Below are 26,695 nucleotides of genomic sequence, written 5' to 3'. Positions count from 1 at the left end.
CAGCGTAGATCAAGAAACTAGGTTTTAATTTGATTGAAACGTTTCTGAATTTTTTTGCACTTTGTATGCCACATCAGTGATATTTAGGCTCAAAAGGTTTGCAAGCAGGAAGAATAATGCCTTGCATTTAGCCTTAGTATACTGTTCTAGAAATTATAAAATTAGCCTATATGGGTAACTGGACGCTGATTTTCATATAATACAGAGAAAACACCACTCACAGGTAATTACTTTAGAAGGAAAACCTTAAAGCTCACGGGCAAGGTCACTTGAGAAGAAAGCCATCCCTCAAGGGGTCGTCGTCTTCCACTGTCAGGCTTGCTGTCCCCGTGTAATGGGCTCGTCCTGCAACCTCCACTATGACAGCTTTGAAATCCCCGCACTTCCCTTCCTGAAAAAGAAGACAAGAGGCGCAAGCTGGGAAAATCCTGCGGTTGTTTGGTGTCCTGCAGGCTGGGCTCTTGGCTCTTACAGCCAGAGAAACCCAGGTGTTGATCCTCAGGCACGGGAAGGTTTTTAAGGGGGTGACAAGGTCAGATTGTGTTTTAGTTAACTGGAAATGGGGCACATGGGAGAGGGACTAGGAACCCAGAAGCCAGCTAAGCGGGACCGTCAGTATTCAGAAACAAATCCTGAAAAACAGCTGCGTTAGGGTAGATTGCTTCCTACGTTAAAGGATTCTCCATGAGTGCGTTCATCCACTAATGTAGATTCATCATTCTCTAACAGGTTTCATTTGCTAGCGAGCAGATTCACTGTTAGCACATTTGCATTTGATTTCATTACAAAAATTCTATTTCCACAACTCGCATCTTTTATGTGCTACTCTTTGAATTACAGTACTTCCATAGAATAAGTCAAAAACCAAAAAGGCTCCCACTCTAATGCAGTACTTCTCAGATCTTCTGGTCTCAAAAGCCCTTTTCACCTTAATATTTGAGGAGCTCCACAAGCTCTTCTTTATGCATGGAATACCCCTCAGTACTTACTGGGAATTAAAGGTATTTGTTCACTGCTTCGTTTGAAAACAAACTGGTTACAAAGCAATGAATGCACAGAAATGTATACGCGCTCTTTGTAAATAACTGTTGCAAAAAAAAGTTTTAAACGAGAAAAGTGGCGCCATTTTTCAATCTTGCAATGCCCACTCCTGTCTGTCTCAATAGAAACAGCGGGATTCTCACCTGCTTCTGCACTCAGTCATTCACATGTTCACTCAGAGTGTAGCCTGTCTGCTTCTGAGAGAGTGAGGGCAAGGCTAACCGTGTCTTCGTATATCTTGATGAACATAGTTTTGACTCATAGAAAGGACAGTGGGTCAAACCCGAGGTGCCAACACTACACCTTGAGGATTGATGGTTGGACAGGCTCACTCCCAAGTCCAGGAACTCATCCAGCACCCAGCCCTGCCTCTTCTGTCTCCCAACAAGAAGCCAGAGTTACACTGACCCTCACAGCACGCCCCGTGAACACAGAGCCAGTTGCGCTGCTTTGGAAGGTTCTGGTCTGGTCCAGCTGCAGAAGGCCCTTATGATACTGCAGAGCAATTCGGGCTGTCACTCCCGAGCCGGTGGGGCTTCTGTCGACCTGTGTCAGAACCAGTAATGACAGGAATTGAGTGTTCTCTACCGGCTGTTCTAGGGTTCAAGTCTAACAGTCGCGGCCCTGGTACCCACCTGTTCATCTGCAAACACGCAGATGTTGGTGGTGGGCTCCTCGCTGTAAGCATCTTTTCCATCTGTTAAAATAGTTCCATACAGAAAACCAAGGTCTTCGCTCTCGGGATGCTTGATTTTAAACTGCAATAAAATGACCATATGTAAAATGTTTTGATTCAAATTTTGTCTTTAGAAATAATGTCAATGACAGACTTAATTTTCTCAATATGTATCATTTTTGAGAATCACCTAAATTAATGTTTGATATTATGTTACTCTCTAGATACAGTTTTATTGGCAGTTATGATTCTTATGTTGAGTTCCTTCTGAGGAAGTTCTTCTTATCTAACCTCAACTACAAGAGCAGTACGTATTTTATATGCATGCTCAGTACACACCCTCTGTGGAGAGCTGAATTCATGATGGGTTGGTCCACAGGCTGGCTATGCCTGAGCTAAAACCATCCCATGGAAGGGGAGAATGTGGGAAAATCTAACAGAGTAAAACTTTTCTGAAGGATCGTTAAAAGAATTCAGAGGCTACTCGTAAGTAAGAAACAATTGAAGGAAGAGGGGAAAACAGAACACAATTAGAGGTTCCATGGAAAGCAGTGGCTGTGCAGACACACAGCTCGGGGCTATCAGTGGGAAAGTAGATCCAGGACCAAAGGCAGAAAGCTTCGGTTCCTGGGAGGACCAGTAGGTGAGCTTTTCCTGGACTTCTGTAATATCTGACCATAATGTCTGAGATCACCATACTCATCTTCACACATTTATCACAAGCCACTGAAACAGACCTGGGTTCCTAAACTCCAGTCTATGAAACCAAGTTAAAGAGGCCTGCAAACTTGTTTTTGTCATTGCTTAAAGTTCTGTGCTTTCCTCCACTAGCGCACGTCATGGCTACCGCGCACGTCATGGCTACCGCGCATGTCATGGGCATGCTAGCTCCTTCCAAGGGACCAAGCTTCTGGGACACTGGTGTTTGTCCTAGATTAATGTCAGATATCCACAACAAATTCTTGTTAAATATATGGTAAGAGAGTAAGGTTGGACTCAGAGTGCATTAACCTTGGACCTTGCTCTACAAAACGTCTTTCCCTAAACCTGCACCAACAATATGGATGGCCAGTAATTGACAAGTATTCTGCCTGATACTCCCATGATGGAACTTCAATTCTCTCGAAGTACAAGGCCTCTGGGTTCTCTCCAAGCCTACCCTTTGCCTTTATCACCTGCCTGAGCAGCTCAAGCTTTAACAAAAAGCTCAAACTTACTCCTTTTATTAAGAAAATGAGCCCCCCCCCGTTTCTTGGTTTCATTAAAAAAAATTAAGTGGAATTATTTTGTATTAAAATTTTAAGCCATTAGCTGTCTGATAGGATAGAAAGCTGAAGTAAATTAAGAGTGTTAGAATAAACCATGGTAAAACAATTCGGTTTATTGGTATTGATAGCCCTAAAAAGTGGTAATTTCAAACAGTAATATGCTGTATATTTTCTTTAAAAATATTTTTATTTTGCCATGCGGTGGTGGCACACACCTTTACTCCCAGCACTCAGGGAAGTAGAGGCAGTCAGATCTCTGTGAATTCAAGACCAGTCTGGTCTACAGAGTGAGTTCCAGAACAGCCAGAGATACACAGAGAAACCCTGTTTCTAAAAACCAATAAATAAATAATTTTATGTCTGTCTTGCTTGCAAGCATGTCTATGCACATATGTGCCTGGTACTCAAGGAGCCAGAAGAGGGCATCAGATCCCCTGGAGCTAGAATTAAGGACGTTGTGAGCTTCCATGTGGGTGCTGGGAATGCCTGGGTTCGTTGTAAAAGCAGCCAGTGTTCTTAACCCCTCAGCCATCTCTTGAGCCCAGTGCTACATATTTTCGTTTTTCTATCTTTTATATTTTTTTTCAAACTAATGCCTTGTTAAGTGGGCCCATAACATGATCAATGCAAGTATATTAGATACCATCACGCTACTTATTCTGACCACTAATTAAATTGTCACGTAACTTTCAAATATTGTAATGTTCTTTCATCTATGAGTCCTGACTCTAGGTCGATTGGCAGAATTATGCTAGAAATGAAAGAATATACTCTTGAGTTGCTAACCACCTAAACTGATGTGATTTTAAAGAGTGGGAAAACTGAAACCCACAGAGGTCAGGTTATGAGTGCTCCCAGTGTCAAAGCTGGGATTCACAAGGATCATACGAGAGTCCTTTAGCCAGTACACTCGTCTTAGTCTGACTGCAGGCGCAGGTGCATACTTTCCTTATGGATGTGATCGTTTGTATTTATCAAGCACTGAGGGAGCCTCTGTCATCAAGGTAGTACGGGGATTCACCTGAGCTTTCACTGCTTCTGTCACCGTGCTTGCTGCCTCCACAAGGTCCCTCGTCTTTGCAGAACACACGTCAAGTCCTAATTTTTCTGCACTAACAAATGCATAAAATGCCCCACCGTACGCGATGTCCAGCACCACCTTTCCATGCCCAGGAACGTCCACTGTGAGATCTGCAAGAGGTGTTTACAGGTAAGTTTGTTAGGGGGAAAAAAATCACAGGAGAAATGCTCACAGTAGAAAGAAATGAAACCGAAATCCATTTTCAAAATAAGTGTTGGGCAAATGAGGGCTACGTGCATTTTCTTGTTTAAATTGTTTGCTTCAATTAGAATATATCTGATGTGTTGCTCTTTGATTATATGTGCATGTCTGTTAACTACTCTGAGGTTCTGTTGTAGGGACCCACAATAGAGGTTGTCATAGAGGGTGACTAGGAGATGGGAAAACTCTGGGACAGCCACCTGTCAACACCACGAAGGAGTACACACTAGTAGAGTAGGCTTCAGTGGGATCTGAACGTTATTCACAAACTGGCGATCTTCAGTTATAATGCCAAAAGGGAAATTTTAGAGATTTCTTTTTTCAGCTGGGTATGGTAGCACGTCCCGTACCAGCAGCACTGGGCTTCCAGGTATGCATCACCATGCCTGGCTGCCTGCCACTTTTCTTCTTAAATAACTAAATTGCTGGCATTGGAAATTGAGAGACCATGAGTACATTCCATGTGCCAGACACATTGCCTCCACTACTTCAGCACTGAGAGACAGGTGCTGAAATTTAAGATGCTCCCATAATTCTGAGAAGCCCACTAAAGAAGTGGCAAAGCTTGGAGTCCAACGCAGAAGCCCCTGACTCTCATCCCAGCCCGTTCCCCTGAAATATGTAACCTGTGTTTAGAACTCCATCCCAAATCTAGCATCTTTCCTTTGTCTACGCAAGCTCATCACTAGGATTTTACATCGATTTCCCTCGGGTTACACCTAGGACATTCCTACCGGAAGAGTATCTACCACGTGGGTACCCAAGAGTTACAGGCTGAATAAAGCAGCCCTTTCTTCTCAAGTTCACTTAGACAAAAAAGACAAAAATCTCAAATGCGGCACACGCTGTGAATGAGGTTGGATATATAAGCTTTCCAGAAAATCGAAATGGATCTCTGTGAATTGCAAAGATGTTCAGGATGAAAGGATGAACCTGCCAGGCTTGGGTCTGGCTCCTGGTTCTGCTCCTCTGCACAGCTTTGCCGTTCTTGCACAGAAAGAGGAACTTGTACGTCCCCCTACAAGAGCTGCTTTGAAAATCCGTGCAGTAATACATAGAGAATACCCAGCACGGGTTAGTGGGTTTGGTGAATGCTAAGGTGGAAGTCAAAGTTTAATTTCCAATAGGAATGGCATTCTCAAGAGACTCCAATTGCCAATAGGCACACTTTCCAAATTTCATTTACTTAGCTATCGTTCAACTCCTATTCATTTACAGCCTACTGTGGTAGACCCCTGGGATAAAGTGAACAAAACAAACGTAATTTACCACATGGGGCTGCAGTGAACTCTGTAACCCTCCCCCGTGGGTATGGTTGCACCTTCATTTCAGAGATGGTGACATTCCTGAACATGGTCGCTGAGATGGGAAGGGGCAGATCAAGGCTCTCCAACACCATCCTCCTGCCTTTCATGTGCTGCCGGGGATGCAAGGTTTCCTGTTCCTAAGGCTTCAGCGTGAGCACTCAAGCCCACTGACTTGTGGCTGTCACACAGAGATGCTGGTGGGAACTCTGGTATCTAAAGGTTTGGCTAGCCCTCCCCTTACCAACCGGGGACTAATATGAACGTTGCCGCCAGCTGTTAGGTCTCAGAGTGGACTCTCTAACCTGCCGCTTGACTTGCTTAGGGAGAAACTAGGGAGCCAGCTAGTTCAACGGCTGTTTTCTTTTTTCATTTTTTTTTTTTTTTTAAATCTAAAATCATAAATGGTCTCCCTCAAGCGCCAGCCTGGTTGTTATACTCATTCTCCCCCAAGGGCATCGAATTCCACAGAGCCATTCATCCCCGCGGGTGTTTGCCTACTGAGGTTACCCTAAGCCTGTTCTGCTACAGAGTCATTCACACCCGGGTTGATCCGGAGGCTAATTATTCCGGGAGGATCAAGAGCAGCTTTCCTAAGAATGCTTTGCATTGCTCGAAGACTGGGGAGAAAAAGCAGTGTTATGTAACCTCATTCCTGGATGGACCAAATTAGCTCCCAGCTTACTTCCAGTCAGATATTAGACATCTGAACTGAAAAACTCAATCCTGCAAGTGTATCCGACTTTCTACTGTGGCAAAGTTCATGCTAGAGAGCCATGCACCCCAGAGACAATAAGAAACAGGTAAGCCATTAAAAACAAACAACAACTCCATGTTTTAAGTAACTTTACTTTTTCTGTTGGACCACATTCATAGCTATCCTGGGGCACAGGGGCCTGGCAAGTGGCAGGCTAGAGGCTCTCTCTAGCAGAGGTTCTCAAACTTTCCAGCTGTTGCGACCCTTTAATACAGTTCCTCACGTTGTGGTGACCCTCAACCATAAAATTATTTCTGTTGCTACTCTGTAACTGTAATGTTGCTACTGTTATGAATCGTGAAGCAAATATCTGTCTATTCTGAGGCTCTTAAGAGACCCCCATGAAAGGGCCAGGCAACCCCAAGGAGGGCTGTGATCCACAGGTTGATAAGCACTTGGGTTAGAAGGATAACTTGGATAAAAGATAAAACACCAGCTGCCAGAGGAACAGGGTTGTTCCTCTGCAGATGACCCACTTGCAGAGATGGCAAAGACCTATACTCGGGAACCTGGAAATCCTGTTCATGTTTTTGTATGTCCAGGAAATAACAAGCCCACTATCTTCAAGTCTCTGTTTCTTTTTCTTTTTTTAAAAAGATTTATTTATTTATTTTGTATACAACATTCTGTCTTGATGTATGCCGCACGCCAGAGGAGGGCATCAGATCTCAGTACAGATGGTTGTGAGTCACTATGTGGTTGCTGGGAATTGAACTCAGGACCTCTGGAAGAGCAGCCAGTGCTCTTAACCTCTGAGCCATCTCTCCAGCCCAAGTCTCTGTTTCTTGATGAGTATTTTTTCAGATATGTTAAAAAAATTCTACCAGCATTCAGGAGGCAGAGGCAGGCAGATCTCTGTGCAATGGAGGCCAGCCCCAATATCAAAGTTATTAATAGAAGTTGCCAGGGTGTCGTTCAAGCCAGGGCTACAGAGTGAGATCCTATCTCAAAACAAAACTGTCCACATGTAATCACCTTTTAAAAAAATAAAATTCTAAGAATGTTTTATGTGCTCCTTTTTAACCCTAAGAACCTGTGGAAATAAATGAAGGTACAGACTCAGTCAGGGATCTGAGGGGTTGTGAACTTGTGGATTTAGGCAAGAGCAGGAAATATCTGCCCCTGCAAATATAGTTCTTGCCCAGTCATTGAGTTCCTCCCCAAAGCCAAGGGGTCTCACCGTGTCGCTCATGCTGGCCTGGAACTGACATTCTCCCTGCAGAGGGAAAGCACTTAACAGCCTAACAGCCGGGGAAAGACAGGTCATGTTAAGTAACTTATTAGGAGAAATGTGCTTACCGAGCATATTCTAAGATAGATTGGACCTCACTGACCTCTGCTCTTAACTTCATTCTACTGTGAAATCTCTACGAATGCTTACCAAGTGTGGAGTCGGGATGTAAAGGAAGCACAGACTTCTTCGCCACTCCACGCCAAGCTCCCCCAGGCTTTGCCTGGTTAGGCAAGATAACTGAATTGCATCCACCAAGACGCTGAGGCGTGTTTGCAGTAACTTTGAATTACCTTTTTTATGAATTGCTAAGGCAAGCAGGGTGGGGTTAGTTGCGCAGGTTTATTCAGCAAAGAGCCGTGGTTAGATTCCTCTGGAGTGTGTCCCAGAACACGGGGCCTAGATAGAGGGTCTCACCCTTTACCTGCGGCCAGGACGAAGGCCGGGACGCTGTGGAAGCGTACAGGACCGCGGCTGCGGCCACCTTCACATGCCACGAAGGCAGTCACGAGCCCGCATGGGCAGTGGATGTTGACCTGGGCCTCCTGGACGCCGTCTGCGGGAGCAGGCACCAGTCCAAAGTCAATGGCGAAGCGGCCCAGCGCCAGCACCGCGTGGCCGCACATGGAGCTGTAGCCTTCGTTATGCAGGAACAAGACGCCCAGGTGCGCGTTGGGCAGCTCGCTCGGCACCAGGACCGCCCCGTACATGTCCCGGTGGCCGCGGGGCTCGAACACCAGCCGCCGTCGCACGTAGTCGAGGTGGTGACGCATGTAGCGACGCTTGGCCAGCAACGTGGGCCCGGCCACCTCCGGACAGCCGGCGTGCACGATGCGCAAGGGCTCGCCGCCCGTGTGCATATCCACTACCGACAGTGGGGGTGTCTTCGGGTCGTGCGGAGGCAGCCGGGCCACTGACAGCGCCGCCTCCATTGTCTGCGTCCGGGGTTGCCGCTCAGCACAGCGGCGCTCTCTCCAAGCAGGGGATAAATGTCAAACGCCACGGGAGAACGCGCAAGGCCGGTGGCAACCACAGGGCCAGGCGTCGGAGCGGAGACCACGGGGCGACAAGCCTGCAAGCTTAGACTGGGCGCGCCCACCGGGTTCGGAGAGGGACACAGGGCGGGGGCGGGGCCTCGGAGACTAGACACGCGGCGGGGGCGGGGCCTAGAAACTAGTTCGCACATGGGGGCGGGGATCCAGAGGCTCGGCCACACCACGAGGGCGGGGCCACAGAGACGGGGGCGGGGCCTTGGAGAATTTAATCTCACGGCGGGGGCGGGGCTACTAAGCCTTATCTAAGAAACGGGGGCGGGACCTCTGGGTCCAGTCTAGGAATCGCTAGAGGCGGTGTAGACTTGACCCGGTTGGAGGCTGGACCTCGGTTCCGGCCCTTGCCCAGACGAGGCCCGGTGAGTCTGAACCCGGAAAGGGTGGAGCCTCTGAGCGCAGACCCGGAAGGGACAGAGACGCTTCCGAGCCTAGACTAGGAAACCGGGTTCCTGTGATCTTAGGCCGGATAGTCCACCAAGTGTATTTCAGCCTTGCGGAGACGGCGCTGCTGGGGCGGGACTGGGAACCTAATGTAGCCGGGGCGGGGTTCCACCGCGTTCGCCAGGCTAGCTGGAGGCGGAGCGGCGGGGAGCGCTGTGGCCCGGATGTTCGGGTTCTGCGTTCGGACCGGCTGATCCCCTGGCTTCTCTGGAGATCCTAGTGTGGCCAATGGGTAAGTGGTCGCTTAGGCTGCTGGGGGCCGGGGGAATCTCTGTCTTCGTGCCTGCTGCTTTTCCACCTCCTTGTCCCGGGCTCGCCTCCGGCCGACAGCTCTGTCTCGCGTGGCGGGCACACTTGTCCTTTACTGCCCTGTGCTCCAGCTCTGACTTCTCCCGGGGTTGGGATGGTCTGCTCCGGAATGGCTGGAGATGACCGAGGGGCGGTGTGCAGAAGGAAGGGCTGAGGCTTTGTTGTGTTCTTCCTACGTTATTTCATTCATTCCTTTGTTTCTTGTCCAGGAAAGCGCTCCTTATGGTTGACTTGAGAATTAGAAGTGCGGGTGTTAGTGCAGGGCAGGAAAGCAGAAGCAAATTGACACACAGCTTACTATTTCAACCTCAAATGTAAATTTTGTTTGTTTGTTTCTTCTTGTTTTTCGAGACAGGGGTTTTCTGTATAACCCTGGGTATTCTGGAACTCGCTCTGTAGACCAGGCTGGCCTCGAACGCAGAGATCCACCTGCCTCTGCCTCCCGAGTGTTGGGTTTAAAGGTGTGCGCCACTACACCTGGCATCAAATGTAAATCCATTAGTCTTTCACAAGGGGCCAGATTTTTGCAGAAGAAAACCAAGGTCAACATTTTAGCCATGGTTCACCAATGGCTATGGACTGTAATTGTACAGATTTTTACTTTTTATTTATTTATTTATTTATTTATTTTGGTTAGGTAAATCAGCTTTGCTTTTCTTTGTTGCACTGATTTCAGGCCTTGGTTTTGGGATCTTTTAGATGCAAAGCCCATCAGTGCCTTAACTTTCTTCCCAGAAAACCTGAAACAATTCATTTCATGTATTTAGTTCATTATAATTCAATTGCTGCAACAAAACAAACAAAAAAAATGTTAAGGGACTGGTTGGAAAGCTGGCGCAGTGGTTAAGAGCACTTGTTGCTCTTTCTGAGGACCGGGGTTTGAGTCCCAGCACCTGCACAGCATCTCAGGATCTTCTGTAACTCCAGTTTCTGAGGATCCCATATCCTTTTCTGACCTCCAGAGGCACCAGGCAGGTACATGGCACACAGACATAAATTCAGGCAAAACACACACAGAACACATAAAAAAATAATACTATCATAATAAAAGTCTTTTTTTTTAAATATTCTAAAATAAAGAAGCATGGGTTATAAAAGATGTCAAGTACTTGTTAAAAGTGAAAATATCAAGAGTGAGACATTTTAGACTGTTTAAATAATCAAACGTGAGACACTTTAGACTATGTTTTTCTGTTTGGTTTTCCTTGAAAATGTAAGGACAAAAAAATCAAGTCTACAGGAATTTGAAAGGAGAAAGGACCTTGTAACCATAATCTCCACATTGTGGACGCATGAAAAGTTTGAGGAAATTATAGTTAAGTGATAATAATAAAGTGTGTAAACTCACATGTAGGCCACCATTGGTTTGGACTTATTTCACGGTATATGGCAGATTCTTAGAGAAGGCAGCCACACTGTCTCGAGCCTTTGAGGCCCTTGAACAGATACTCTACATATGGTTATTTGGCAGTGAGGAGAATCAGGCGTCACTGGTTCAAAAGACACCTTCACTCATTTCTCCCAGGTGAAGTCCAAGGTGATTTGGAGGTCCTCAGGGTTTTGCTTTAGAAAGAGCTGTTTTTAATTTTCCTCATATCTTTAAGAAATTGCAAGGCAGTGATTCTCAGGTAGTTGGTTAGAAGCTCAGTGCCAGCCCTGGTGAAAATGACCCCTGCCCTCAGCAGAAATGATAAAAGCTAAAATAATGCTTTTATATGGAGGTGATTTGTTTTAGAGACTTACGCTCTATTCTAAAATTTTCTCCTTCAACCTTTCTGTTAACATGTTCTGTTATGCCCAATGCCCCAACTGGACAACATGATATATTTTAATTAGTTTTTAAATTGTGTGATATATATGGCACGCGGTGTGCCTGCCCGAGCGCACACATGGGAAATGACAACTTTCTGCCATTCTCCCCTTCTACCCTGAGCTCCACAAATCAAACTTTCCAGATAGTGCAGGCTTAGGATCAATGAAATTCCAAAGTCTAGTCTTCGGGACCGCTTCTTGGAGCTAGTGGGAAGGTTCAGGGTTAGGTGCCTGGGGCTAGAACCTGCTGTGCTGGCTGGAGACCAGTTTGAGGCTCAGAGTGAACAATAGGATGCCGGTATAATTTCCTGTAGTGTCACAGCGTGAAAGAACTTAAATGCATCAAGACTTGTCTAGTACATTTTATTATAAGTGAGGTTGAGCTACTTCTGCCAGTTCAGCTGTTACCAGGTTTTTATTACTTGTAACCACAAAGGATGTTACTATACTGGCATTTGTTTTTAAAAAGCTGTCGATATTCAACCAGCATGCCTTGGACTCTATTGTGGGAAGACCCTATTATTTAAAAACGGCTCCAGTGAAATCTATGGAGAATGTGGGGTAAGTCCTATGTTAATATTATTTTATTTTAAGAACTATCTACTTTGGCAACTTTGTGCATGAAGAATTTTTTGTTTTAAATATAGTCACAAATGTATAAGAATGTGGTATTAATAAAAGCCTTGTTTATATTAGCATGTTGATAACTATTTAAATCTTTCTTGATAGTCACAGATATTAAAAATATTTTATAATGTCTAATTATTGTTTAATGATTTATCAAAGTGTTTTGTACAGTAAATTGATATGACAACCCCAGGACACTTCGGCAATAATTTTTATGTGATGTTACAAGGTTTTCATTGAGTATTAGTTGTTTTAGCTATTAAGTAGAAGTCTTCACTGAGTGTTTTGCAGACAGCACAGATGATGTAGATTTCTTGAAGTATTTTCTTTTTTAGATTTCTTTTTATTCTGCTTACAGGTTTTCTTTTTAATTTCTAAAGGCTATCCATATATACTAAACTGGTTAAAATAAAATGGGATTCCCTTATAGAATGATCCCAAAACACTACTTGTGTATAAAGCAATGCTTCTACATATTGTAGGTGTGCCCAAGAGGCCAGAGGACCAATGCACAGAAGTACTGTCAGCCTTGCACAGAGTCCCCCGAGCTTTATGACTGGCTCTATCTTGGATTTATGGCGATGCTTCCTCTTGTTCTACATTGGTTCTTCATTGAATGGTACTCGGGGAAAAAGAGGTGAGCACATTCTGATTGTACCTGGGTGGACTAGTGCTGGAATAAAGATCACATATTGTGATGCTGAGTGTGCGATCTTCTGCTAACCTATATATCCCCTGCCTGACTGTCAATCAGAAGAATAATTACCCTTCACTTGTTTCAAAGGGACAACCTATTTTTTTTCTGAAATGAAAAAGAAATAGCAGGGCATATCTTAGTAGGTGTTAATGAGACTCTGCTAGAGAATATTATTTCTTAAAGATGATACTGAGTTTCTGCAGGAGTTGGTTAGGATCACAAGCTGTTACTGTTTTAGAACAAATACTTTATAACTTCATTTAATGCTTATGGTCTCGTATATTTATGAGAGCTGACTAGTGCACTGTTAGTGCATTTGTTGAGCAGTGTATTTTATGTGTGGAAGATCAAAGGGAGAGAAGAAGTAGAGAGGAGAGATGGGTACGTGATGACAATATAAATCCATCTTAGGGATGTAGTGAGAGTCACAAAGAATGGGGAGAGAAATTATGCCTAATAGGACCTAGAAGACTTAAGAAATGCTGAAACAGTTTTGGTAGAAAAAAGATGGAGGGATGGCAATGTGATCTGAAGTGGCCAAGGTGGGGGTGCTAAAGGAAGGGAAGGTAGTGATGAAAGTGGGGGTCCCCGCATGCAGAGGCTCTTGACAAGCATCTGCCTGGTTCTTCTGGGGAGGGGCTGGGAGCAGATTCTTGTTTAGGTGTTAGTTTTGCCCTCTGCTCTTGTTTTTCCTGCTTTGGTCTTTTCACTCTCTCTAAACTCTTCACTGCCTGGCGTTATGAAGGCAGAAGGGAGTGTGGTATGGCTGAGAAACGAGAGCTAAGAGCGGGCTGGATCTGGAGGCCTGGGATGGGGAAGTCTTAGGACAGTTCATAAAGCTGGGGCCCAGTTCCAGAGCGGATGATAAAGAGCACACAGTTTTCCACACAGAGGAAGTATGTCTTGAGGGAAGACGAAGCCTGCCCCATGTGTGCAAAGAAACTTGAAGCAGTCTAGCGTGGCCGAGGAGTAGAAGGGGATGTGGAAAGGGACATCCTTCTCTGAAGTGCAGGAGGGATCCTGAAGTACCACAGTCTCCCATCAGGTGTAGCGACACAGATCAGTAAATGCGCCCCCGCGACTGTGCGGCATCCCAGAGCACACACGCCGACGGCTACAGGGTACACAGAATACAGTCCTGTGGACCTCCATCGTGTACGTGCTCCTTCGTGGACCGAAATACGATGCAGTCTAGTGCATGAGTTTTAGAATCCACCTTTACTTTTGTAGATCATGTGGCTGACTACAGACGGACTGCAACATGATGGAAAGATTCCTGTCATTGGGAATTGGGTGTGGTTTTTACTTTAAAAACACGAATTATATAAAAAGCCTACAAGACCAGATCATATATTATGCGCTTATCTAGACTTGTGCTGTCAGTATTTTTATGTCTGTAAAGTAATCCGGTTCTGCTAATTAGGAGCTCTAGTAACCCTCACGAAATAGCTGAAATCTGGAAAACACAGGACATGAAGTGATCTCTGAGGAGTCTTCTCTTTCAACAAGTAAAAAGGGACTAGAGAGATAGCTCAGTGGTTAAGAGCACTTGTTACTCTTGCAGAGGACCCAGGTTTGGTATTCAATGTCTACAGCACCGGTGGCTTGCAACCATCTGTAGCTCCCGTCCCACGGTATCTGACCCCTTCATCCATAACTCCAATTCCAGTGGCTCCAACACCCTCTTCTGACTACCACAGGCACCAGGCACTCACTAATAAGTGCATGTATATACATGCATATACATAGGCTATTAATGAAATTAATCAGCTAGTTAATTAACCAGGTATTTAACACTTAGATATTAACTGACTAATTAGCTAAATAATAATTATTCTAATTGTTTTGAGACAGGATCTTACTTTGTAGTCCAAGACGATGTATAATTTACTCTGTAGCCCAGGCTGGCCCCACATTTGTGATACTCCATTTGCCTAAGTCTCCCAAGTGCTGAGATTGTAGCCATGAGCCACAGCCCCCGCTAGACTAGAAACACACTACTTGCCTCCGTGGAAACTGGAAGTGGCGCATCGTGATGCAAACCTCGTGGCTGCTGAGCTTGCCTTCTGCTTCGTAGCTGGCACCTTCTTTCTGTGACCTCACATGGCAGAAGGGACAGAGAAAGTTCTTCTGACCTCCTCAAAAAAAATTCTAATCTCTTTCCTGAGGATTCTACAACCCTGACCTACCGACACTATCACACTGAGAGTGTATTTCAGCGTAAGAATTTTAGAGTAGACAAACCTTCGGACCATAACAACAGGTTGTCTGAGGTACTGGCGTGCATGACTTGTCTGATCTTTAGAGAGTGCAGCTTCCAGATCATAGCTGAGACATTTAGGCCCTGTATGCTGAGCTGTGCGCGCGCTCGACTGAAGCTGACTGCTGGGCTTGTGCCCCTGTCTCTGCAGCTCCAGCGCTCTGTTCCAGCACATCACTGCACTGTTTGAGTGCAGTGTGGCGGCCATTATCACCTTGCTCGTGAGTGACCCAGTGGGCGTCCTTTACATCCGTTCCTGCCGAGTACTGATGCTGTCCGATTGGTACACGATGCTCTACAACCCGAGTCCAGACTACGTGACCACAGTGCACTGCACCCACGAAGCAGTCTACCCGCTGTGAGTATTTCTTTAGACCCAAGACCACTGAGAAAGAAACGGTTGTAGATTCCATTGATTGCGACAGATAGATCATTGTAAGCGTCTGGGTATGGGAAGAGATAGTAGAAATTGTTTTCTTCTCTGAAGGCATACAGCGAATAACAGGAGCAAATATTATTTTTGTTTTTAAAACATAGTCTCACTGTATGGACTAGACCGTCCTCAATCTCATTATCCTGCTTCAGCCTCTTGAGGACTGGGATTCCAGATATGTACTGCCATGCTCAAGAGAGATAGAGACAGAGAGAGAAAGTTTGACAATAAGCCCAACACCTAAACTGTATTGTCAGCCCAGAACATCTTAGTGAGAGAAGGGGAAGTGTTTTTGACATTAAAAAAAAATACATGCACACATAGAATTCTAGGAATACGTTTTCTGTGTTTCATAAAGGTTTGTTTTGTGCTGATAAAGTTAATTGCACGTTCCAGAATCTTCTCTAGGTGATTCAAGCTGTCATTGCTTTCTCTTGTCTTGTTTTTGTTAGCACTTAAATCAGATGAAGTGTTAATACACACACCAGGACATGTGCACACATAATAGAAATGGACTTTAGTAAAGATATACCTTTATGTGTATTTATGTGTGTGTGTGAATGTATGCCATGTGTGTGGTGCCATCAAGCTAGAAGAGGGTCCCAGGCCCCTTAGAGATGAGGTTACATTTGGTTGTAAGCCTCCTGACATGGGTGCTAGAACTGAACTTGGATCTTCTGCAAGAGCTTTCTACCATTTTAACTGCTAGCTATCTCTCTAGTACAGGTAAGTTGTCAAAGTCAAATTCTAATCAAATCCATAGTTCAAACTACTTGCCTAAATTATGAAAAGTTATTGTCTTTTTTGTCTATATTAAACTTTTACTACTTGTTCTTTTAATTGACATATCCAGTCATACTGATTGAGATACCTTATTCACATGCATCTGTACATGAAAGTTTCTGTCCCACCCGGTCGTAGTGAGTGGTTCAGTTCCACACAGAGACTTACATTAATTTTAAAGTGTTTGACCTATTGCTCAGGCTTATCACTAACTAATTCTTACAACTTAAATTGACCCGTAATTCTTATCTATGTTTAGCCACATGGTTTGGTACCTTCTGTCAGCAAGGCTTTCTTATCTTGCTTCTTCTGAGTCTGGCAACTGTGTCTCTACATTTCTTCTTCCCAGGATTCTCCTAGTCTGGTTGCCCCACTTATACTTCCTGCCTGGCTACTGGTTAATCAACACTTTATTAAAACAATACAAGTGACAAATCTTTACAGTATACAAGAGCATTATCCCACAGCATGCTGTATGCTGCCTATTTTCATGGCTGTGTGGTGTCCAGTATGAGTTTACCATAAAATTAACTGCTTTGCTATTGTTGAATATTTTGTTTATTTCTTCTTCTAAAATATATAAACATTTCTAAAGTTATTATTTAAGATGTATTTACCTTATTTTATGTGTACGGGCATTTGGCTTGCATATATGTCTGCATCACATGTGTGTGGTGCCTGCTAAGGCTGGAAAAGGGTGTCAGATCCCCTGAAGCAGGAGTACAGAGGATTGTGAGCTGCCTTAGGGGTGCTGGGAAACGAACCCAGGTTCTCTGCAAAATCAGTAAATATTCTTAAATGTTGAGCCATTTATCCAACACAATTTTTAGGATTATTGAGATATTTTCAAATAAACAAACAAAAAAAACCATGTGTGTGTTTGCTTGTGCCTCCTTCTGCCAGTTTCAGTATCTTAATGGGTAGACTTAGTGCTTTTAAGCCTTCTTTTAAGAACTTTGATCTAAGAATGTCAAGGGTGGAAGTATGTTGCACACGTCTTGAGACGTCCCTTGTTTTGCAGGTACACCATCGTGTTTGTTTATTACGCATTCTGCTTGATGCTCATGATGCTTCTCCGGCCTCTGCTGGTGAAGAAGATCGCCTGCGGACTAGGGAAGTCGGAGCGATTCAAAAGCATTTATGCTGCTCTTTACTTCTTCCCCATTTTGACCGTGCTGCAGGCCGTGGGTGGAGGCCTCTTGTGTAAGTTTGATGAGTGAAAACTCAGTGTTCTCCTCCCAGCTAAAGTTCACAGATTTAACTAAAGTCATCCTTTAACCTTTGAAGGCAAACCTTAGTGTAGATTTTTGCTGAAACATGGTGTTATTAAAAACAGAGTGGACTAGAGTTTCTCAACAGAATGAGGCTGAAGGTTGTAACTAAACTGGAAGATTTAAAAATTCTAGTATGAAAGTTTAAAAAGTCGCTTTATATATACAGTAGATGAAATTTTATGTTGGCAGTAAGTTTTGTGTACTGTTGTCTTAGATTTCTAAGGTCCTTTATAAAAATCTTTTCTATAAAGTTAAAAGGAAGTCTGTGTGTTAAACATTCATTTAGCAACTCTTGAGGTTGGACTGTATCTCAGAAGGACAAGGGGTAAGTCATTTAACAATGACTTACATAGTACTAGGAGAGAGAGCAGACACTTTCCAGATAGCCGAGGAAACATTGGCGGGGCGGGGCAGGGCGGGGCGGGGGAGCAGAGGGGGTACTTTTGAGTACATTTCCATTTTCCATAAACAGTGCGTGTCGCGTATGTCTTTTCTAAGAAGTCTTCCCAGAAGACGCAGGCAGGGATGGGGACTATACAGCTTGATGATGTAACTTGGTCCAAGGTGAAAGTGAGACTGGAAGAGGAAGTGGTGGCCACAGGCCCTCCTCACGTCTAGCTCACAGGGCATCTGACTCACTTGCAGTGTCTGAAAACAGGCAGGCGCTGTCCAGCTCCTAGCCGTCCCTGTTAGTGTCGGCCCACTTCAGTGTGTACCTGCTGGGCCAGACAGCTGTTCTCGCCCTAGGCCCTGGGGTCTAGAGTGTTGGGACTTTATTAGTTTTTATCGCTGTGATAAAGCACCATGATCAAGGCAACTTACAGAAGAAAGAGTTTATCTGGGCTCAAGGTTCCTGAGGGTTAAGGGGTCATTGAGGCAGGGAATTGTGGCAGCAAGTGGCAGCTATGGCAGCAAGAATAGCTGAGAGCTCACATCTCAAACTGCCAGCAGGAAGCAGAGTGAAGCAGAAATGGCATGAGTCTTTAAACTCTCAAAAGTCAGCCTCCAGCCGCACACGTCCTCCAACGAGGCCACGCCCCTTAAACCTCCCAGGTAGGACCACCAGCTGGAGCAAGTATTCAGCAGACATAAGCCAGTGGAGTACATTCTCATTCAAGCTACCCCAGGGACCTTACAGGGATTTGGGTAGAAGAGTGACGAGTGACGTGACCAGACTTCCATTTTAGAATCTTCAGGATGCGCGAGGAAGTACACCGTGAGGAAGGGGAAGGAGAGACATTGCTTTTCAGACAAATATTGCCCATCATATTTCTTCTGTAATTAATACTTTCTATTACAATAAGGAAATTTTCCTGTAGAATCCTTCATGCTTCTGATCCTTGGACAAGATTCACTAGGAGAGCCCAATAGACCTTTCCAAGTGGGACAACAATAAAGAGCTGACAGTTGCTGTCGTCAACCCTCAGGAGCACACTCTGACCCTGGTGGACTCAGGTGTTGGCGTGATCAAGGCTGAGCTTACCGATAATTTGGGAACCACTGCTAAGTCTGACCAAAATATTCATGGAAGCTCTCCGTGAAGGAGCAGTTTGGTGTTGGACTTTATTCTGCCTATCTTGGGGCAAGGAAGTGTTTGTGGTCACAAAGCACATTGATGATGGAGCAGCGTGCATGGGATTTTTGCGCTGGTGGAACCTTCACTGGCTGTGAGACCTGGGTGAACGCACTGGGTTGAGGACCACAGTGATCCATCCCAAAGGAGACAGACAAACAGAACACTGGGTCAAGGACGTAGTGAGACAGCGCTCACTGTTACCCAGTCACCCTGTCACCCTCTGTTGGGAGGAGGAGGAGGAAGAGGACTTGAGTTCTGGGCTGAAGATCTTAGGAACTGGAAGAAAGAGGGAAGCCATGGAAATAAGGAAATGATTTGGAATGTTAGGGTGATAGCCAGATAGTATTGTTTCCTAAACCACAGCTATTGTGAATTAGTTTAAAATATAGTATGTAAAGTATGACAGAAATAGCTCCATTGCAGGAGCGTTAGACTGAAGATTTTGCTAACAAGCCTCCATTCTTATTCGTTTTGCAGTCTTCTGCATTAGTCACAGAGGGTACATACCAAATTCATGATTTGGGAAAAGAAGTTTGTTTTTTTTTAAACAAAGAGATGTAGTGTGAACATAGTACATGGGGCAGCTTCTGGTAGCTGGTGGCTCAGCACACTGGGGATCTATGGCCTGGGGAGGAAAGGGCTGGGAATGCTTAGGAGGTTCTTTAGCCAGTATTTCTGTGTGATCTACCTCTGACCCACCAGGGAGAACATGCTGATTCCCGGGCCCTAGCACAAGATCTCAGCTTTACATCCTAGCCTGTAAGAACCGCTCTTAATCCTGTGTCTCACCCAGTAGTACCCATCTGTCCCCTTGAAGTTGGAATTTTCTTATGAGATCATACCGCATATAGTTAGCATTGTTATTTATGTGTGCTTTGAGTGAGTTTTGTTTTGTTTTGTTTTGTAGTGGCTGATCGAGGGCACAATCCCTAACATAAAAAGTTATAGGTGTTATTAACTCAATTCTAAGCTAAATTGATAATTGCGGCCTATTGATCATTGAGGCTTTTGGCCACTACATCCAAAATTACGTTTGTCCTAGATATGCATTGTAGAATAATTGGAAGCTTTGTAAATTGAGTTATTTAAAAATAACTGTATAGAAATAATTCAGGGTATTTTTTTCTCAACTTGCCTATTTTGTGTTCTTTTAACTTAGACATAGTAGGAAAGGGGAAACTAATGTTCTGTAGGGGAAGTGTTTGCTTGGGATATTATTGCTGTATTGTATTTGAAATAGAAATTAACAGAATTTTGCTAGGAAGACTACCAAAAGGTTGTATGACAAATAACTTTTCTAAAGACAGTGACAGCTGGGTTACTCCTATGAATAGTCTTCTCAACCAAAGCTTCCTTCTTGGCCCGTGAACAGAACACTGAGTGTTCTTTCAGTTATCTTGTTTGGCACCTAGCTCCTGTAGCATTCTAGACACAAGGGAGAGAGTTTGATTCTTTTCAATTAATCTTTCAGCTGGATCAAATCTCTTAGCTTCTCACAGGTGTGAGATCGATTTGCCCTTTTAAGAGTTTGAGAAAAATTTAAAAGACAAATTTGTTATAGTGTGAAAATTATATGACACTCATATTTTGTTGTTTATGAAATTTTATTGGGAAAGAGGCATAGCTGCCCATTCACATGTGTCCCGAGCTGTTTGCATGCCACATCTGTCGAGTCGGGGAGTTGAGGTGGAGATTGTGTGGCCTAGAAGGCCGAAAATATAATTCACAAAGAATTGGCTGCCAGTCAATAGGTGATAGGACTCAAGTCTCTGAAGGGCTGAGAACAAATTCACAAGGGCTGTGTTTTAGCTGCTGGTTTCATTTGTCAGTTTCTAATGCAGGATCCGTGTTTGTTTTCCAGATTACGCCTTCCCGTACATGATATTAGTGCTGTCTTTGGTTACTCTGGCTGTGTACATGTCAGCTTCTGAAATAGAGGTAAGAAACTGCTTTTCCTTTGCTACGGTTTTAGGTTTTACTTTTTCTTTTGAATGAAACGCGATAATCGAATGGAATAGTGCATATGATATGGTAAGTACATAGGAGATGGTAAGATCCAGCAGTTGATTCACTGGTTCTTGGCTAATTAATGTCACTTGTACCTCTTTCGATAATTTTATGGGAGGTTATGTGGGACGGCATTGTATCTTTTCTTGGGAAATTAGTGAAGTAGTCAGCGCTCCTATCAAACAAGATGACGAAAAGTCATCTTACAGAATTTACCCATATAGCAGAAATGCAGTTATCGATCGACACATTCAAGTTCACTGATACTGTTTTGAAAGACACACAGAAATACTTCACTACACACAGAACTGATTAAAAAAAAAATAGTTTACTAGAGATGTCCGTGATTATTCATTCCACACCAGCTATGCATCTCCCTCTCAGTTTCTCCTTTGGTTGGGATGTTTTTGCCCTACAGTAGCTATTTCGCTGATTACACCGATACTAGCACTTCAGTTCCGATTGGCTCTTTTGTGATTTTTTACTGTTTCAGTGGAACACCACTATAATGAGTGTCTTAGTCAGGGTTCCTATTGCTGTGATGAAGCACCGGGACTGAGCAGCTTGGAGAGGAAAGGGCTTATTCGGCTTTTGCTCCCGCGTCACTGTTGATCATAGAAAGAAATCAGGACAGGAGCTCAGACAGGGCAAGAGCCTGGTGGCAGGAGGTGACGCACAGAGGCCGTGGACGGGCGCTAGTTCCGGCCTTGCTCCCCGTGCTCGCACAGCCCGCTTTCTTATAGAACTGAGGGACACCAGCCCAGGAATGTGGACCCACAGTGGGCTGGGTTCACCCCATCGGTTACCAATTAAGAAAATGCCCTACAGCTGGGTCTTATGAAGGCATCTTCTCAGCCGAGGCTCCCTCTTTTCAGATGCTTCTAGCTTGTGTCAAGTTGACATAAAACTAGCCAGAACAAACGAGGAACCTTATTTTTTAAATGTTTTAAAGTTTTACATTGTATATATTGTCTTAATTTTGTTATAGTATATTTAAATTATTTCATTAACCTTTTATTTTTTAGTTGTGTGCATGTGTGTGTGCTCAAAAGCCTAAGTGTACGTGTGAGGGTGGTTCAGTTCTCTTCTTCTTCCCTGTGGGTCCTGGGTATTGAACTCAGGTGGTCAGGCTTGGTGGCAACTGCCTTTACCCACTGAGCCATCTTGTTCCAGATTATGTTTTGAATTCAAAATATTTTTGGCCAAAAATAAGTATTGTGATTCATTGATATGTAGGCCATTGTTGTAAAGTAGAACACCCTACCATCACATTTTTAAATACTTTATTTTTAAGGACTAAGGTATTATCTGTTTACAGTATAAGCAATAAAATGAGAAAAAAATCATATATTTGACATTTTAACTAGGACAGACATTCATAAAACTTTTAAAATTTTTCAAAATGGGCAGTTTTGTACATCTCTTCTGTAATTTTCTTTCCAATGATGTGGCTTTTAGATTCTGTTTATCTTAAGACAGCACAATGGCACAATTTCCATTAAGTACCTTAATAGCGCTGATTACAAAGCTCTATCTGGAGCAGACCTCCCAAGGATTTAAAGGCCCAGCTCATAGACCCTCATGCTGTGCTGTGAATCTACTGCTCACAGCAGTTAATGTGTGTTTTCTCAAACTTCTTATACTCAAAAGGACACTAGAGAAAACAAGGTAACTCTTTTGAGAGATGGTTGTTGATACCTCTTTTTCTAACACACTGGTGACAGTGTGAGGTGAGGCCATACCTGGAACTCGTAGTGGCCTCAGGTAGGGGCAGTAATGGAGGAACTGAATGGAACGATTTGATGGTGATTGTTCAGCTTGCTCAGTTTGTAGATAGCTCATTGCTTCTTTGTAATCTTTAATCAGCATTGCAAGTGACTTAATCAGAGAAGACGGGAAATTAATTCTAACTTTTCATTAGCCAGGAAAAGATCAAGGTGTATGTTGGAGTATTTGAATAAAATCTGCATATTTACGGATGAGCAATGCTCTTTCAGATCAGCTGCTCACTCCTTTGGTTCTCTGTCTCCAAGTGTCTGCTCTGAGGATGTTTGTGTTTTCAGTTAGATCTGTTCTCAGGAACTGAATCCAGGGAAAGACACTCCAGGTCGAGATGAGCCCATGAGCTGTTTAACTGAAAGAAAAAGTTGAAGGGTAACCCACTGAAAATTCCTTCACTGTTTATTAGCACATTTCGATTTTACTTCTATATTGATTTGATCCTTTGAGTTTCTCTACGTCCTCACACGGCGCTGAAGATGAAAAGAAATCAGGTGATTTCTTAGTGAGTCTTTCTGCTGTCTTGAGTGTACTCAGACGGCAGATACTGGAAACGTTAGCATCATGAAGGTGAGGTTTATGAAGATGCAGTAGATCTGGACGTAGGGAGTATACACTGTAGACTTCCTCTTCTAGTTCGTGTCTTTCTGAAGAAGCTCATGTTTTCCAAGTGAATAGTGATGTAAATGAAAAAGGACCAAGAGATGTGACTAAGTGTGGCTGTTGAGGGCCTTTGTGGCCGTCTGGCCAGTACGGTGGCTGCACTGGGTGATTGGGGCAGCTCTTGAGGTCTATTTAGCTCATGCAGTCAGGGTTCTTGGCCGTGACTGGTGAAGACAAGTGGTCTAGCTGAGTTTTGCTAATCTGTGTTTCTCTTCTTTCTCATACACGATCACATAGAACTGCTATGATCTCCTGGTCAGGAAGAAAAGACTCATTGTTCTCTTCAGCCACTGGCTGCTGCATGCCTACGGGATTGTCTCCATCTCCAGAGCTGACAGGCTGGAACACGACCTACCGCTCTTGGCTTTGGTACCAACACCAGCCCTATTTTACCTGTTCACTGCAAAATTTACCGAACCATCGCGGATACTCTCAGAAGGGGCCAATGGACACTGAATACATAATGCCAACAAACAAAACAAATAAAACCCCTAAAAAGTATTCTTAATAAAAAAAAGTAAAGAAGAAATTAAAATGTATTAATAGCATTCTGTCCTACATGGGAGCAAGATTATCTGGACATTTTAATGCTTGTTTTTTATCCTTTGATTTAATGGACCTTGTGATTGGACTCGGAAATCACACAGCATCATGGTACTGTGCTATACATATGTTATCTGTCACACTGGAAGCCCGGATAGCCATGTTTCTGTGCGCCTGTGCTTTTGAGTGTCTCCCAGCTTTTTGTGAAAACCCAGCATCAAGTATATTCGGAACTCCTTCGCTGTGGCATTCTTACTCCTGCCTGTGAGCTCGGCCTCTGGCTCTCTCCGCTAAGGGATTACAAAGGCAGACCCACTCGTGGAGAATGAGGGCAGCCGCAGAAGCAAAGGGTGTTTTTTTGTCTGTGTCTATTTATTTTCACCAGTACAGTATTTTAGTAATATTGCAAAAATAAAGCATAATTTATATAATGAGCTTTCTGTTCATAGACAGACAGATTGGTTGTGGATGTGTTCAAGTTATTGTTCCTGTAAAGAAGAAAACAATAAAGAGTTTAACTGTAAAATAACTCAGTGTTCTGACAAGTGAGTCTTTTTCCAACGGCGATTATGGAAATAATTAAAAATTTTTAAGTATTAAGATTAATGCCCCATTTGTCTACTGGATAAATATGCATACTCCCCTCCTCTCATCTTATTTCTTCAAATGCATTTCTGAGTCAGGATCTTATAACTAGAAGTATCTTAGCTAGAATGAGCTACAGGAACACCTAGCTGGTTCCTCTGTGGCTGGTTTTGGATAGGTAAGCTATCACGTTCATCCTCTGAAGGCTTGGAGAGACTCATGTCACAGCCATGGGAACAGACTAGAAATGTTAACACTTGAGCCAATAATCTGGCTATGTGTATTCATTTGTAGTGGTAGTGTTTGAGGGGTTATTCTCCGGTTCTGCTCCATAGCAACCTTGGAGACTTACATTAATGCAATGCAGCAGAATACAAACTCGGTGCACTCACCCAGTGGGTCTCTGGAATTCTCTAGGTTGTTTCCTTAAGTTATTTACTGCTCCTAGTTAAGGCGTTTCTCCTCACAAGAATGGAGCGAGGAAAACAGACCATTTTGCGAGTCTTCTTTCGCTTCTTTTCTGTAAGAAAAAAACATTTAAGTTCTATTTGTGTTTTACATAGGTTTTGTGGTTATTAATGTCCACTAAAGTCCTGACTTGTTCCAAGAATCCTCGAGTGGCTAATTACGTAGTCTGTACCTGAGAGGCGATGTGTCTGATTGCCCGTGGCGAGCCACTGGGCCCTTTGCATTCTAAGCTGTTTGTAACAGTTACCTTCCTGTATACCATCCCAGCAAAAGAATATGTGTAAAAGGAGGAGTCATAAAAAAATTACAATTCTCCAAGGGCAGATACTTAATATTGGGTTTTACAATCTGCTTTCATAGAAACAAGGTTATCAATATTATAGCCACTTTGGTCGCTCATGTTCAGTAAATAGTTTGATAAAATGTGTCTATAGCTAGGCCGTGGTGGCACCTGCCTTTAATCCCAGCTCTCGGAAGGCAGAGGCAGGCAGATCTCTGTGAGGTTGAGGTCAGCCTGGTCTACAAGAGCTAGTTCCCGGACAGACTCCTAAGCTACAGCAAGCCATGTCTTAAAAAAAACCAAAAAAGAAAAAGGTGTCTATTTTAAAAATGTGCAAAATAGCCCTCAGCTTAGCTTTGGTCTTGACTGAAGTCCTTGGGATACACTGTAGTTTTTACTGTTGTGGGCTAGAGTAATTATTTTGCTAGTTAGTCCAGAATAATTTGAAAGGCATTTTTTTTCTTAATTTGGGTTTAATGATGAGTTTAACAACATTTACCCAAAACTATCAGTTTCTAAGACTTGGCTGCTCAGTGGAGCCACGTCAAGATTTAAAAACCAACATGCCTGACCTCCTCCTGGGCACTCATGTCTCATGTTGAACTAGTCTGGGATACAGCCTCAAGGTAGATTCTTTTCTTCAAGCCTCCTTGTGGAATGTTTGAGAACCACTGGTCTGAATGAAGGTCTTCCTAATCTGAGCTTTGTTTTTCCAAGAGAACTTCTTGGCTTGGTTTGGTTTGGTTGACCTTTCTGAGACAGTCTTGTTATGTAACCTGGGGTGATTTGGAACCCTTTCAAATCGTTCAGCAGATGACTTTGTTTTTCTCTCTTAGATGTCAATTCTGCTGCAACTATAAAATTAAAAGCAATTTATTTTTCAGAATTAAATGCTCGAAATGTGCACAATAATATTGAGTAATTTTTCCATCACAAAAATGAAAAGAAAACTGACAATTGTAAGAGTTGATTTTTTTAACTCTTAAAACATTAGGTGATCTAAAAAAGTCTTCTGCAAGGAATATATGATTTGATCAATAAAAAAACACTCGTGTAACCTAAGTTACTGTGTATAATGTTCAAGGGATTTGGAATTATAACTGAACAGATAATTCTCAAAAGAAATACAAAGGGCCAATAAGTGTTTTTGAAAGTCCTCAATAGCCTTTGCCTCCAAGGAAATGCAAAATAAAGCTACTTTGAGATTCAGTCCATCTTAGCCCAGTCAGAATGGCTGTCACCAAGAAGACAAACGCTTTTTGCTGGCAAGACCGTGGAGAAAGGGGAGTTCCCATCTACTGTTGGCTGGAGTGAAATTGGCTCAGCCCCGATGAGAACCAGTGTGGAGGTTTCTCAAGAAAATAGAACTAGAGCTACCATATGACTCGTTCCACATCCTTCCACAGAAATATGCGCTCACCTGTGTGCATTGCTAATGCATCGCAATAGCAAGGAAAATGGAATCCGCCTAGATGCTTAGCTACAGATGATAATAAAGTGTGGTACGTGTGTACAGCGCGATTTTTTCTATCATAAAGGAAAAAAAA

The 26,695-nt window shown here is 43.6% G+C and overlaps 3 protein-coding genes across 4 annotated transcripts in view; 1 reads left to right on the top strand and 2 right to left on the bottom strand.

Moving 5' to 3' along the window:
* Window positions 1-31: 31 nt before the first annotated feature.
* L3hypdh (trans-L-3-hydroxyproline dehydratase) lies at window positions 32-8,683 on the bottom strand. The gene is made up of 5 exons (XM_038337886.1): window positions 7,984-8,683; window positions 4,007-4,176; window positions 1,677-1,799; window positions 1,450-1,587; window positions 32-391 (listed from the first exon to the last, which is right to left on the bottom strand). The coding sequence occupies exons 1-5, from the start codon at window positions 8,489-8,491 to the stop codon at window positions 266-268; spliced, it is 1,065 nt and encodes a 354-aa protein (XP_038193814.1). The 5' UTR covers window positions 8,492-8,683; the 3' UTR covers window positions 32-265.
* Window positions 8,684-8,905: 222 nt separating this feature from the next.
* On the top strand, window positions 8,906-24,344 carry LOC119819089 (JNK1/MAPK8 associated membrane protein). 2 transcript variants are annotated; one of them, XM_038337103.1, is made up of 7 exons: window positions 8,906-9,284; window positions 11,661-11,734; window positions 12,283-12,437; window positions 14,909-15,115; window positions 16,995-17,176; window positions 20,685-20,761; window positions 23,510-24,344. In XM_038337103.1, the coding sequence occupies exons 1-7, from the start codon at window positions 9,281-9,283 to the stop codon at window positions 23,726-23,728; spliced, it is 918 nt and encodes a 305-aa protein (XP_038193031.1). In that variant the 5' UTR covers window positions 8,906-9,280; the 3' UTR covers window positions 23,729-24,344. The 2 variants fall into 2 exon arrangements, with proteins under 2 accessions (XP_038193031.1, XP_038193030.1); XM_038337102.1 differs by having other exon boundaries at window positions 11,643-11,734.
* Ccdc175 (coiled-coil domain containing 175) overlaps window positions 24,295-26,695 on the bottom strand; it is a 56,052-nt gene continuing 53,651 nt past the window's right edge. The window contains 2 exon segments of the mRNA XM_042055410.1: window positions 24,295-24,303; window positions 24,793-24,920. Coding sequence (XP_041911344.1) covers window positions 24,295-24,303; window positions 24,793-24,920 — 137 coding nt within the window.

Source organism: Arvicola amphibius, chromosome 7 (genome assembly GCF_903992535.2).
Source record: "Arvicola amphibius chromosome 7, mArvAmp1.2, whole genome shotgun sequence".
NCBI classification, from domain to species: domain Eukaryota; kingdom Metazoa; phylum Chordata; class Mammalia; order Rodentia; family Cricetidae; genus Arvicola; species Arvicola amphibius.
This window is presented reverse-complemented; position numbering and strand designations above follow the sequence as displayed.